Below are 14,714 nucleotides of genomic sequence, written 5' to 3'. Positions count from 1 at the left end.
GTACTAGGTTCATAATTAGTATAATATATATAATTATATAATATTAAACATATACTTTCCTAGAATCGTTAACATTAATCTAAAAATGAGGGGCCAATATGGCAGGATATTCAAATTAAAACCGCCACTTATTTCCGAATTTCGACTTAGTCAACACAAGATGGCGTTCGGGAAACCGGAAATTTCTGCTTGATTTTGCTCCCAATTTCTTTTATTTGCACTTTTTCCCCGCCTACTAAAATGGCCGCCCGTTACTTTTGGTGGACGACCGATTTAGTACGTATGAAGGTACCAGAGGCATGTCCTGGATTTATCATTATTTGGCCCATGCTTGTACCATTCTGACCTTTATCCCCATTAGAATTATAGCTTCCCAAGAGCCACCTTGATTTAAAAGAAAAGTACCAATTTATTATTTTAAATATAAGTATAATTAAATTATAATTTAATCAAAAATTGCTGAATATTTTAAAATATTATTTTCGTATTTTAAAAATTATATTTTAACTATCAATAATTAAAAATATAATGCAGGTGGCGCTACTAACGGGCCTCTACTCCAAAAGCGCGAAAAATGTTTACCACGGGTAGTAGTTTGCCCATGTGTTTTCTAAACATGAGGAATGGCTTAAACCTAGGCTAAATTAAGAAATATTTGATTAAAGCCTAAGCCACATGCTTCCGCTTAATTTTTCAAAGACTAATAAAAATAATGTACCTCTACACTGCTATTTCAAATATCTTCAGAAACTAAAATAAATATCCAATTTAAAAACACAAAAAAATAGTCTCAACAAATCATCGATAGATGGCGCGTCGAACACCATAATTTATCTGGGCCGCGGGCTGGCAGCTAGGAGCAACAAACCCAAGAGAAGCCAGCTAGCCTTTTAACACACTAACGCAGTGTTGTGTACAAATTTCATTGGACGACCCTTTTCACTGAACGTTTAACGGGCGGGGGGGGGGGAGACAATTTGCGAATTTTCCCCTTCCGACGGCAGCAGGCGCTAAAGCGTCTAACCAATGAAAACTGTACCGAAGAAAAGTCAGGACTTTGGACGAGTTGCGTTCTCCTTGTGTGGGGTGCTCTGTTTGTTGCTCCTAGCTGAAACTATCTATAATTAGCTTTTCCGTTTTTAGTTTAGAAGGCTTAAAATACAATATAATGAACCGAATGAAAAAGGCTAATTAGTTGTATTGTAAACTATGTGTTAAGCCTACAAACTAAAATAAGATAATAATTTCGTCTGCGGAAATCCCCCATTAATAGCCGACAAAATACAAATGCAATCAATTTTATCAAGGCTTCTGATTATTTTAATTTTTCGCGACCGAAACGAGTCAAGGTGGAGCTGCGGTGCCACGCTTTCACAAGGTAGCGCCCACTTACGTCGTTAGTGCCAGCACGATTTTACGAACCTTAGGTAGCGCCTACGATCTAGCGTCTGCTATTGACAAATTAAGGGGGAAATGCCTAAATCTGGGAGTAGTAACGGGCGTTAGTCCTATTTCCCTCAAGCGTTGTTTTTCGGAAGCTTTCGTGTGGAACATGGTGAAGCAGACGCAATTTTAACAGGGTTGCCATGTATTTTACGATATAAATTATTTATTTCACATTGAAAATGTATGGCAACCCTGTTAATAAGTCGCTGGGAAACAGGGTTGCGAAACGATATTGGGTAACTGAGGGAACACGAAAACTACGAGAAAGATATTTTCGCCAGTAGAGGGATGGAAATAAGCGTGAGTATGTATCGTGAGTTAAAACCTAACTGTATTAATTAGTCCAAGTCATTGAATTGGGAATAATACTGCTAGAATTACAATTACGATTTCGGTTGCCAGGGTTACGCGGGACCTGTTCTGAGAAGACTGTACGAAATTCATCTTTATAATTAGGCGGTAGCGCCATCTATATTTTGTAAAGTTATATCGCTAAAAATAAATAATTATTAGCTAACTCACCGTAAGTTCCGTAACTTGTGTTAAAAAGGATCGTGTTGACAGAATAAAATTATTTTTAAACAACTTCAAAGGTTTGTTTGTTAGGAGAAATCATACGTATCAATTTCGCTTCAGATTCGCGCAAAAATTCAATTGCCAAATAGTGGCTACCACTAGAGACAGATGCCGCCACGGTAGAACGATAAAGTTGATAAAGGTCCTTATTGAAAGACATTGGTCCCGCGCCAGCCAAATTTAGTTGTACCTCTATTTATTCCCAACTCAACGGTCCAAGTCTTATGTCTCGCCTCGAACACAATGAGACGAAGAATTTTCGCAAAGTTAATGGGACAAACATGTAAAATTAAACAAGCGCCAGTTCATTAAGAATCCGAATTAAAACCGGCTTAAAAGTCCCAAAAACTTTCAAAGACATATTAATTCTTTTTTTTAAATAAATCCGTTTTAAATAATTGGGCATAAAATTAAATCGTGATTAACCGTAGTTGGAAACGCTATTTCTTAAGCCTTGGCAATAATTTATCTCGGCAATTTTTACGCCGCAAATGCAGTAGCGCGATTCTTCGTCAATGTCTTAAGTGATTTTTTTCTCCAAGGTCTGGAAAATCTTTATTCAATTGGGTTTGGGGAACGAAGGGATTAGGAGACGCTGATGAAAAGAAGGATTAACGCTCGGAAGTCCAGGAAGCGAGCGTCCTAGGCCTTGGTACTCGCAATAATACGCCGCCTCGGGTCGCCAAATTTACTTAGCTTTTAGTACAGGCACTTTAGGTTTGAATACGGAAACCGATATAATAAAAATTCAAACGGCCAATATATTCCTATAAGGAACTCTGTCAAGAAAAAAATAACACGCGCGATTATAGCCGCCATTTTCCAAGATGGCCGCCGTTTACTATACTTTAAAAAAAATTATATATCGGTAACGGAAATCGAGAAAGTAAAAATTCAAACGGAAAATATATTCTTATAAGGAACTCTATCAAGAAAAAAATTAAGCTGTCACCTATCGCCGCCATTTTCCAAGATGCCAGCCGTTTACTACAAATTTTCAAAAAATCATATCTTTGCAACGGAAATCGATAAAATAAAATAATTTGCGACAAATATATTCTTATGAGTAACTGTATTGAGAAAAATTAACGCGCACCTATCGTCATCATTTTCTAAGATGGCCGCCAGCTTATAAATAAATTGATAACCTAATTTTACATAATACATAATGAAGCCAGTTTTTTATTCAAAACATGTTAACAAAACGTAGGTTGAAAATTTTACTGACCACCTTTTTGAACATTTAACAGAATTAATTTAAGGCTTCGAACTCAAGTTTTAATCATTCTCTTCATCTTCGGCATTTAAAGAAATTGAGCCCACAATATCACAGCTGTTTCCTCGACAGCGCGCACACATGGCAGTCCAGCTTTTTTGCACTCGCATTTCCTTTTGCATGAAACTTTGCAAGCGCAGCTAACAAGCTCTAAGAGGTTATCTGGTGCTGGTGGGGGTGTAGTTACTACTGGGCCTAAATCACCGTTTGAATTCCGTTGCCATCCCCATTTCGCGTGTAAGTCAACACCTTTCCATTTTTGTACTTGGAGATAAACCCTATGGGAATGCTGCCTTGTCGCTGCACTTGTTGAGGGTAATTTCGAGGGGTAAGACACTCTGCGAACTCGGTGTACACTGCCGTACCTTTGGCAGTGCTAAATGGAACTCGCGAACTCTTGAAAATATGTACCTTTAACAGTGCTAAATGCACGAACTCGGTGTACAGATTCTCTGAGACTGTCTTACCCCTCGGGTAATTTTGCCAGTTCAAATTCCGATTTAAGAGAAGTCTAGGGTATCTGTCTTTTGACCACCGTACAATGAAACTAGAACTTTTCTTCAGCTGTGGCTATATCGTCGTGCAACTGATTAGGATAATTAAAAACCGACACTAAATTTCGGAATTCTCTGTTGGCTTCAAGTACTTTTAAAGTAGATTTCTTGCCCTTTCTATACAGGGCTGACGTAGTGTCGCAACCAGTTACAGTATGCGTAAAAAAGGTGGTCTTTAAGTTCCCCTAATTGGCTCCGAGGGAAAGAAAGTTTGATTCGAGTAGTGGGAGAGTTCTTAATCCCCGGCTTCAAAAAGAACAAATTCAAATCTGAATTAGCAAGATATACTAGAATTACGAGCACGTCGGTATCTTCAGCGACAACAGTTACTGGAATATTATTTTTTTCGACTTCTGCAATTGCAGTTGTGGCAATAAGCCTGTCGGCGTCCTCTTCTGCTTGGTAAGTGTTAATTCCAGATTGATATAGCTTTACACGTAAAAGGTCAATAAATTGACTTTTGTTGCGCGAATTATTTAGAAATGCTGCTTGTGTAGTGGAGATATATGTGTTTTCTTTTACTTCTAAGTTAACTGAAGAATTTTTCGAAGCCTGTCTCATCTGTTCGATAACTTTGATAGAATTACTGGTGTAATACCCATCAAATACTACCACTACTTGGGTACCGTAGTGAGAAATCAAGTAGGACTGATATAACTCCGGAAGATCCTTGTACGTAGCTGGCTTCGGTCAAACTACTTTATGCATGAGATGGCCACCATCAACAAATAAAGAGTTCACATATTATTTTCGACATCGGTATCTTCATTCGCGATAGTAAGCAAATGCTCTTCGAGAGAGGCTTTAGTTCTTTTCCTCATAAAAACATCGTCAAAAGAGATGGTGAGCGATAAGCAAGCTCGTAGGTCAGATAGTTTTTCATGTCTTCACTGGAGTCAATCACACACGTAATTCTATTAAACAGCAACTGCGAAATTACGTCGACAATCTCGTCTCTGAATTCAATTCCATTCACCATCGAAGCTAGCCTTTTTACTTTGCTACTGCGCTTTAATTTCAGATACGCAAAGTTAACGCCAACCATAGAGGTCATTGAAAGCATTCCGATTTCAGTTTACAGATTCGTCAGCTACCATTCCACTAAATAGAGATACTAAATCTTTGGACTGTCGTTTGAAGGGATTGTGATATTTAAGCCAAGCCACAAGCTTATTAGTGTCATCTTTATCACGTGACTGTCTACTGTCCCGAAGTTCCACGATCTGTTCAGAGGTCTTATTTCACACACCACTTAACTGCTCCACCGCTTCAGATATTTCAAAACAAGCTGGCATAGTCTGTATCCATGTTGCCAGTGTACTTTCTTTTAAGCCTCTTTCTTGAATAAGACGTACCTATTCGGGACTTCAACAGATAAGATCTAACAAGTAATAGATAGAAGTCATCAGTACTGTTAAAATGTTAAATTCCTACAATGCGACGGTGGATGCCCCCCGTTGAAGATATACTTATTAAAGGCATTTGAGTCGGCGGCCATCTTGGAAAATGGCGGAGATAGTCGCGGGCGTTATTTTTTCTTGATAGAGTTCCTTATAAGAATATATTTTCCGTTTGAATTTTTATTTTATCGGTTTCCGTTACAGAGATATAATTTTTTTAAGTTTATAGTATACGGCGGCCATCTTGGAAAATGGCGACGACGCAAGCGTCCTAGACTTCGGGACTTATGGTGTATTGTTTTATACGTCAAAAACTACCTATGGGCCGATTTTCAGCTTGTCTCTCAAATGTTTTAATGTATTTTAATTTATCGGTCCTGGGCTATTTATAATGGAGCTCTCCGCTTCCTTTAGAAATCTCGAAGAATTTCTACTTGGCCACTGGATTGAAATCTTTGACCTATTTTATCGATTTTACGGTGAAACGAGTTTTAGATTTATCGCTGGTCGTTTTGGTTTGTTTTAAGCGTGTTCAATCCTCGTTGTCAAACTTCTTTTGGCCAATCGAAATATTTAAAACGAGTAACTGCTCTAGTGTAGTAGGACTGATTTAGTGGGACCTTCATAAGCAATTCGAGGTTACGAATGTAGTTGTATAAGGTTAATAACTAGATTTTGAAATCCAGATTGTGACAAAGTTTTAGAAGATACGTCACATGCCTATGTTTAAATATAAGAAAACCTTTGACCTTGAATGACCTCTTTAATAATTTTTACCTAGATTTCTATTTACGCATATGTAAAATCTCCCAGACCTAAGCTCAAAACGACAGCTTGTCAGACAATCCCGACCTTTTTTAATCGAAATATTTAAAGCAAACTTGTGCAGCTCTAGTGTATTACTTGGATGGTTCGATAGGTGTCGCTTTTGGCAGTTCCTCCAACGTAGAGTGTTGGGTGACTTGGGTCCGATGAGTTGAGATTCCCGAAGCTCATGAACGGGGACTAAATATAACGCGAGGTCAGCGGCGTCGCTTATTCAAGAACTAGTCTCTCGAATTTAACAACGTGCACCATCCTACAACCGTCAAATTTTAATCGTGCATTATAATAAATCTCTTTTAGATTAAACAAAGTTTAAATATGAAACGGTTCACAGCTAAAGGGTAACGACCCCACAATTTGCATGGACTGTTCATTGTAAATCGTGATAAATAAATTCCAAGTAAATTTAAGTAGGTAAACCAAAATTGTAAATTGGCAATCCTGGTCCTTGAAAACAAATTAAAATGTTAGATATTTGTTAAACGTAAAATGTGCCTAGAATTAATTTTGTATACCCGGGTGAACTTTCTGGAATCATAAGTAACATAATATCATAAGTATGACACTTTATTTTAACACAACTTTTCTGTCAGAACCTTTTGACCGAACTGAGTGGCGTGTTATCATACTTAGTAGTAGTATATTTTGGCCTGGAATGTTTAGACACGAACCAGGAGACGACCCGAGGTGTAACCCACCGATTTTGTTCAAACTCGGGGGATTGGTAGACCTTCGTGTATCATGAAAAATCCTATAGGGAATTTATTCAATGGGCAACCGTTTTGCCATGGCAACGAAAAATGTTTTTGACAACACAAAATATTAAATTTTCCCATTGAAAATAACATGGGATTTTGACCTCAAATTGATCAAAAGTTGATCAATTTTGATGTTTTTTTTGTAAATTTTTATCTATTTTTCCTATTTTTGGCATTTTCGAAATTTTGAAATTTGTTCAAATTTTTCACAGGGGGGTCCTAGGAATCGGTCAGAATCCCATGCTATTTTCAATGGGAAAATTTCCATTTGTTGTTGTCAAAAACATTTTTCGTAGCCATGGCAAAACGGTTGCCCATTGAATAAATTCCCTATAGGATTTTTCAAGTTACATGAAGTTCTACCAATCCCCCGAGTTTGAACAAAATCGGTGGGTTACACCTCGGGTCGTCTCCTTGTAAGGGGCTCAGTGCTGAACTTACTTAATTGCGCCATAACTCTGAAAATCAGTTCAACTATAATTGTTTCTTCATTGACATTATTATTGTTATTATATTACTAAAAGTAATTTCGAACTTCCCTTTCTAATATATATATGAACGATTGGTGGGCCCAGTGTGATTCTCAATCTAAGCGTTAAATTAGACACTGTGGCCATCTAGTGGCTAATCTTTGCTTCTCACTAAGCTACTTCAACCGAATACATTACTTTGATGTTACCCTGGTCGCTTAGTATCCATCCAATCCGCTACATTGAAATCATAACGTAGGGAGCTGTCCAAGAACCCGATTGGACTGATTGGATCAACGATACCGTGTCCGATTAAGATCTATTGCGCAGATTGGTCGGGAGAGTTATGAAGAATTCAATATTTTATACATTTTAATTACACCCCTTTTTCCCATTACGGGCCTGCCTTCGAGCCATGGCCGACATCTCGTTTCAATTTTGGGAATACAGCGTTTAAATTACAGGTATTATCAATTGCTTGTAAAACAATCGATTCTTATGGTGAAAGCGCATGGTGATAAATTCTGCGGAATTGGTATACACCTCTGAAAATGGATATACACGTGCCTTGAACTATACTCTCGACCAGGGTTGGATATAAGGCATTAGTCACGGCATTTCACTACTAAAATAAATGCTCTTGACTACTTAAATTAATCTAAATCTGGGGGCTCACTAGTCAATTTGACCAGTGAATAATTTACATAAATATTCAGAAATATGGCGAATATGGCGTATCATAAATTTATCATTCATCAATCCCATTTTATTTAAAAAAATCATAACATACTTGTAGAGCTTGTAGAAAATCAAGAGTCCAGAGCACCTCGTACAAATTCCGATTCAGAATCTCGCGTCATTTTATGATATTATCAATGAAAATATTTTAAACTAGTCAAAAAATAATGAGAACGACACGTCAACTAAGAGCTTCAAAATGGACTACAAGATGGACGTCGGGTTTTGAAAACAGCTTGAAGGTGAGTAGAATTTTCGTTATATTGGTGGTGGTGAACTTTTATTTATTTATTTTATTTTTTTTAACGAGGAGAAGGTTCGATTTTTTTTTTAAGGAAAAGTAATAGTTGAAATTTGAAGATGGTGAGAAGGACTAGAAGATGGACGTCAGGTTTTGAAAACAGCTTGAAGGTGAGTAGAATTTTCGTTATATTGGTGGTGGTGAACTTTTATTTATTTATTTTATTTTATTTTTTTTAACGAGGAGAAGGTTCGATTTTTTTTTTAGGAAAAGTAATAGTTGAAATTTGAAGATGGTGAGAAGGACTAGAAGATGGACGTCAGGTATCGAATGCAGCTTGAAGGTGAGTAGAATAATCGTTGAATTATTGGTGGCGAATACTAGAAGCCATTTTTATTTGAAACTTGAAGATGATGAGGAAGACCAGGAGACATCTTAAAGGGAGTATAACCCCTCTTGTTTGTTACGGTGCGCTTAGTCTACACCGACTAGCTCCTACAAGCCTTCCTACTACTTCCTTGCCCCCCGCTAGGAAGGCTGGTGGAAGCTAGTCGGTATAGTCTAAGCGCACCCTACCAAACAAGAGGGGTTATACTCCCGTTAAGGTAAGTAGATTCGTTGTGGGAAAATATTCGAAGACTGTTTTTTGTTTTTTTAAGAGTAGTGGTTAAAACGTGATGATGAGAAGGAATACGAGATGGGCTTTAGGTTTTGAATACAGATTGAAGGTAAATAGATGCGAAACATTTTTTAAGGCACACGGATGAGAGTCAAAGATTGTGATGAAATTATAAATTTATTGAACACCTCCCCCCCCTCAACTTTTTATTTTTATTTATTTTTTTATTTTATTTTTTGCCAAAGAAGACGGACACATTTTCTTTTCGAAATGATTACATTTTCTAAAACACATTTTCAAGGTGACCACATCTCCCATATTTTCAATACCTTCCTATAAATTCCTTAGGTTTTCTCATGTAGTGTAACCCGAAAACATTCTGTCGTCATGTACCCTTCTTCATCCGCTATTTCGCTTTATTTTAGCTACTGATTTTCGATAAGAATCCTTATTTTCCTTTTTTTCCTACAAAATTTAAGAGGCATTTTCCTGGTCACCCTGCATTTATAAAAAAAAAAAAAAAAAATGGTGAGACTTGTAAAAAACGAAACCAAAACTAAAACTTTATTCTGGTAACGTGAGTCTTGTAATAATACACATATTAATTTTAAATTGATTGGTAATTAGTATACATGGTTGGACAAAAGCGAAAATTAGATTAATAAAAGTAAAATAAAGCTGCTGTGTTTAACAATATCTCAGATTCGCCAATTAAAATAATTGTTTCGCTCTTACGATAATGAAAAACTAAAGAAAGTTTTATTCCGTGTCGAACTTTCGAATGGAAGACAAATTCGTGATAAAATTACTCTTAAAGACGGAAAAAATCATAATAAATAGAAATAACAAGTCCTATAATATTCCATTGTTGGCAATTGCCGCCACGAGGTGCTTTCTAAAACTAATTTACGTTCGCAATTAATAATGGCAATCCAAATACGTGGAATAAAAACCATTATAAACTTTGTCCAAATGTCGAACGTTCGCTTTTACAAGAATACGACGATAAACTTGTCAAAAATAGAAACGTCAGTTCTAGAGGCCAGTTTAAGCTTGAATTTACACCAAGGGCTTAGAAAATAGGATTTTTTTTACGACGGACTAATAAATCCTTTGCGTGCGCCAACGTGGAGATATTGAACACGATTATCTTGAGTCTTACAAAGCCAAGTTTAACGCATCAAAACAAAATACACGGTTGTTAGGTTTAAACCTTTTCATAAACTATCGCGGCGGTTAACCTTATTAGTGAGTGTAGGGAGCTGTTGCTTAACTTGGCACGAAGGGCTGACCACCACCCTCCTCCGCGTTGTAACCCGGCCACCTGATTCGAGGGGTTGGACATTTATCAAAATCCCGTACACTTTGTCTAAAATCTCAAAATCTTTTAACTCTCTCTATGGTAAATTAACATTGAAATCCCAAAATCACTTCAAAAGGTAATGATAAAATCGCCAAAATCTCTACGAAATCCCGAAATCCCGTACAAAATAATGGCAAGTGTCCGACCCCTCGACCTGATTTGCATTAACAGTCTCTAGATGACTTGGTCCTAAGGTGTTGCCAAGGGTTTTAGCCTGACTGGTAATTATTATTATTAGTCTCCTAACCGGACATCAATGTAGCATTTAACATTTTCCTCTCAATTAAGTTTAGTCCCCCCCTTTCACGCCCTTCCTTCGAACCATGGCCGACATCTCCGCTCAATTTCTCGGGAATATAGCGCTTAAATTACGCAGCACAGACATTATAATTTGTTGCGAAAAAATAATAACGTGGAATTCACAAATTGAAAAGATTAATTACGTAGTGATTGTGCGAAGTAAGACGTATCGATCCGTTCAAATAGGGTTTGTTGATACGTTACCTTTCCATACAATTATTCTAATTCGAACTACAACAGTCATTATTGAAAAAAATTAATTAATTTAGCGTACGTAAGAGCAATGAGCTCCTACTCGCGAATTTGGTTCTGGCTCGCAATCGCTCTGATTTGTTGTGATTGTTTGAAGTAACACGTGGCGATCCTTATAAATAGGGTTTGTTTGTACGTCCCCTTACCATGTACAATTTCCCTACTCACGAATTTGGTTCTGGCTCGCAATCGCTCTGATCTCAGCCACCATTGCCTAGAGTGAAATATTTGCTGATGGGTATTTAAAAATGCCAAAAGGATTTGGCCAAAGTAATTAAATAATTTACTCTGTTACATATTTATAATAAAATGATAATTATCTATTTATATTATTTATTATTATTATTTATATTATAAATATTAATATTTTTATAATAAATAAACACTAATGCAAACAATTTCCAAAAGGTATATTTAGAATTTGGTTTTCATAGTTTTAATTATTAGTTTCAATTTCGCTGAAAAATGGTGGTAAGTCAGTTATACAAAAATAATTAAAAAAGCAACTTCGTTTATTGTTCGTGCGTTGGAAGCGCAGAGTGTTGGAAACTCGATGATGGTTCGTAATGCTTCTATATACTTAACAGTAAATGGTAACTTAAAAAACAGGAAATGCCAATGCCGAAACAAACCCGAAGATCAAGGTCGTTTAATTGGTGGCAAGGCAGCATCTGAATACGCATCAAATATGGGGATTCCAAATTCTTTAAAATGAAACTAAATTTATTGAATAAGTTTAATTAATTCTCGTATATTTGACTTAATTAAGATTTTTTTAATCGATTCTGTGGAAAATTCCGCACATTTAACACTTTTTAGATTTTTCTTTCCATAAATTTGATTAAATTTCATGTGAAGGCACCAGGTGATTTACCGATGAAAAACCACGCCCTTATCTTTAACTAACTAAGAGGGGACGAGACAGCTAAGAGGCGGCTCAGATGTTTCACCCTCTCAACAGCGCTTCCAGTGGCTCAACACGTCGTAGACTCCCCATCTAATGTCTTCAATTATCTTCAGTTGTTCAAACGGTTCCTTTTACTCCAAATAAATGAAATTGGCGGAAATAATGAGGACGACACGATTGTAGTTTATCTCGTGATAAAAAATTAATATTCAAATTAATGAACTCGTACTTGGCTGGTTTGAATACAACGATAAAGTTGCCAAAACGATAAACGATCCAATCAAAGCGTGAACAATTCACCTCAACGAGCAATATCTACATTATCGAGTACAGATATTATCAATTGTTTGGAAATAAGCAACGATTTACAACACAACTGGTCCAACAATATAATTACCCTAAATTAGTAAAAATGAGAATGGGATAATAAATTATTGTGTTGAATTTCTGAACGTTTTGTGAGGTGACACTACAGTCCCTCAGTGCCATATAACTCGAGTCGTGTGGTCAACAGGGTCCAGACCATCAGCACGCAACAGCTTAGAATCTCCGATATTTTTCAAGTTCTCTTCCGTTCAAGATTACGTTTCGAAAGTAACCAATTTCAAACGTTTTCTTTTCACGGCATTAAATAATTTATTTCGGAGAATTATTAGAAATTTACCAGCTTGCACTAGAAACGACACAAGCAGTGCAGCACCAAATATTAGTCCGGGTAAAGAATAGTTTAATAAGATAACTCTTGGCTAAATGTGGTTTAAGAACCTACAATTTACTGCCGCTAAGAAATGACGTATCAATTAAAATTAGGTTAGTCAAAAAGTTTCAAGGATTTAGTTTGCTTGAAAGGAACCAATTAACCCACTAAAATAAAAATACCAAAACATTCCCACCAACAAAGTCTGTTATTGAAGGGAGAGTGCAGTTCAATTACTGATATACGAATAATTAGTTATACTTATAGAGGCAGTATTTCCGTAACGTTGTCATGGCTATAATGGGAGGCTATTGCATGATGTCCCATCCCAAACACGTCCTGCCTTTGAACAACGGCTGACATGTCTCAATTTCTCGCGAGTACCTTTCATTTACGCCGGAGAGGCATTATCAATTTACAGCTCAATTAAATATAAATTTAAGTTGATCATTTTCCACTTGTCACTACAGCAGTCATTTTATGACATTTCATTTCGTTTGCATAGGATACCGTAAATTGGAAATTTGTCATAAGCAATGAATCGATCCTGGTTAATTGCTTTGTGGCTCGTAGCGGTCGCTCTCAACTCATCCACCGCTGGAAGTCTTCAACCCGATGGATATGGACAATCAGCGAAATATTTTGGCAAAAGTAAGTAAATTATCATTTGTTTTGACTCAACATTTTTTTCAAATTCAACTATTTACCATTAATACTAACGTTTAAATCGCGTTAGCTAGATTGAAAGGTTTTTCGCCAACTATCGTTAGCTTAGAAGGCTATATACACCCTGTATTATATATTTTTGATATTTCTCTTAATTTTCAGTTTGTGCAAAACGTTTTCCGAAATATTTGCTCTTTTGCACGATAGGTAGCGCGTTTTAAAATAAATTTTAGCTTCGTGGGAAATTGTCACAGATGGCGCTTCGGTGACTCCGTGATGTAAGGAAAATTACGTACTGCCATTTCGAATAACTCCCGATTGATTGTGACTGAGTGGACAATAATAATCATCTAGGCTAATGGCCAAGGCCCCACCTTAAACACTTTTAAAGACATTAATTCAGGTGGGCGGTTTACAACGCGTAGGAGGGTGGTGGCAAGCCCTTCATGCCACGCGAGTCAACAGCTCCCTACACTCACTATTACCGTTAACTTCAACAAATTTTTATGGAAGGCGAAACCGAAGAGCTCGGGGAAAACTCCTTAAACCAGTGGGGAGATAACTTTCAAACTTAACGCGTAAGGAGTTGTTCCGAGTTTCCACCCAGTGAAACAAGCTGGAATCGAACCCGGCTCCTCTTGCAAGGCGAATGCGCTAAGCACTCCGCCACTCCACAATTAAGAAACTGAATCTAGTTTTAGGAGGCTTGATTCTTCCTGGGAGCGCCGCGGGTGTCCGAAATAGAAATGATTTCTACCCAAATGCTAAACCGGGATGCCAAATTAGCGAACAACTAATTGTAAAAACTTTTTAATTAAAAATCTTCAATTAAGTACTGTAAAACGTTGTAGAAATCTTCTCTTTCAGCACCTTAGAAGTAATTTATTTTTTACGTCCTTCGAAATTTGAAAGGAAACGTTTCGCTGTTCTCCCGGTAGGAGCGCTGGTGAGCGAAGACATTCCAAGGTTAGGGCTTTTCGCTTCCGATTGGAGTTCAACAACTTATTATATAAAACCGCGATTACCCGTAAATCAGTTTAAAGGGTAGTGTTGAGGGGTTGGATTCTCGCGTGGAACATGTATTGAGACGTGGTTTAGATAAAAATAATATACACATTTCTAGAATAGTTTTGGAATAATTTAAGAAGTTAAAAAAACTACATTTAAAAGGAGGGAAAACTTAACAATTAATCACGAACACTTTTAAAATTTGTTTAGAGTGCGAAGGACTGCACGACTGCAAGGATGGGGATAATTCGGAACTTACCTGCTTCTGTAAAACAATGAAAAATGATCGAGTAGAATGCCAGTGCCGATTCAGAAGCATCCACAGTGATATGTTAATAGTGCAAAGGCGAGTCTTCGAAAGTTTAAAGGCTCGACGCGATTATTATATAAAGAAATGAAATAATTGTATATTTTTCTTTAAACGAAATTAAAGTTCACCAAGTAAAATTCACATTTTTCAATTTTTTTAGTAAAACGTTTTTTTTTCTTGAATTTTAAAGTTTTGATCCACGGTTCTATTTTAAATTGGTTAAAAAGGTTTTTGAAAAATAGAACTGCTACTTCATGGAATTTAAAAATATTCATTTTAATTAAAACCTTGGTTATTTTTTTGTTTAA

At 36.7% G+C, this 14,714-nt stretch overlaps 1 protein-coding gene across 2 annotated transcripts; it reads left to right on the top strand.

The window, feature by feature from the left end:
* Positions 1 to 12,197: 12,197 nt before the first annotated feature.
* Positions 12,198 to 14,547, top strand: LOC149958615 (uncharacterized). 2 transcript variants are annotated; one of them, XM_090165951.1, is made up of 3 exons: positions 12,198 to 12,319; positions 12,928 to 13,073; positions 14,307 to 14,547. In XM_090165951.1, exons 2-3 carry the CDS (start codon positions 12,959 to 12,961, stop codon positions 14,492 to 14,494), a joined length of 303 nt encoding a protein of 100 aa, XP_090022077.1. In that variant the 5' UTR covers positions 12,198 to 12,319; positions 12,928 to 12,958; the 3' UTR covers positions 14,495 to 14,547. The 2 variants fall into 2 exon arrangements, with proteins under 2 accessions (XP_090022077.1, XP_090022078.1); XM_090165952.1 differs by lacking the exon at positions 12,198 to 12,319 and adding an exon at positions 12,326 to 12,440.
* The last annotated feature ends 167 nt before the right edge of the window (positions 14,548 to 14,714 follow it).

The sequence above is a fragment of the Leiobunum rupestre genome, chromosome 2 (genome assembly GCF_980474605.1).
Source record: "Leiobunum rupestre chromosome 2, qqLeiRupe1.1.hap1, whole genome shotgun sequence".
In the NCBI taxonomy this organism is placed as follows: domain Eukaryota; kingdom Metazoa; phylum Arthropoda; class Arachnida; order Opiliones; family Sclerosomatidae; genus Leiobunum; species Leiobunum rupestre.
Note: the sequence above shows the minus strand (reverse complement) of the source record. Positions and strands in the feature narration are given on the sequence as shown.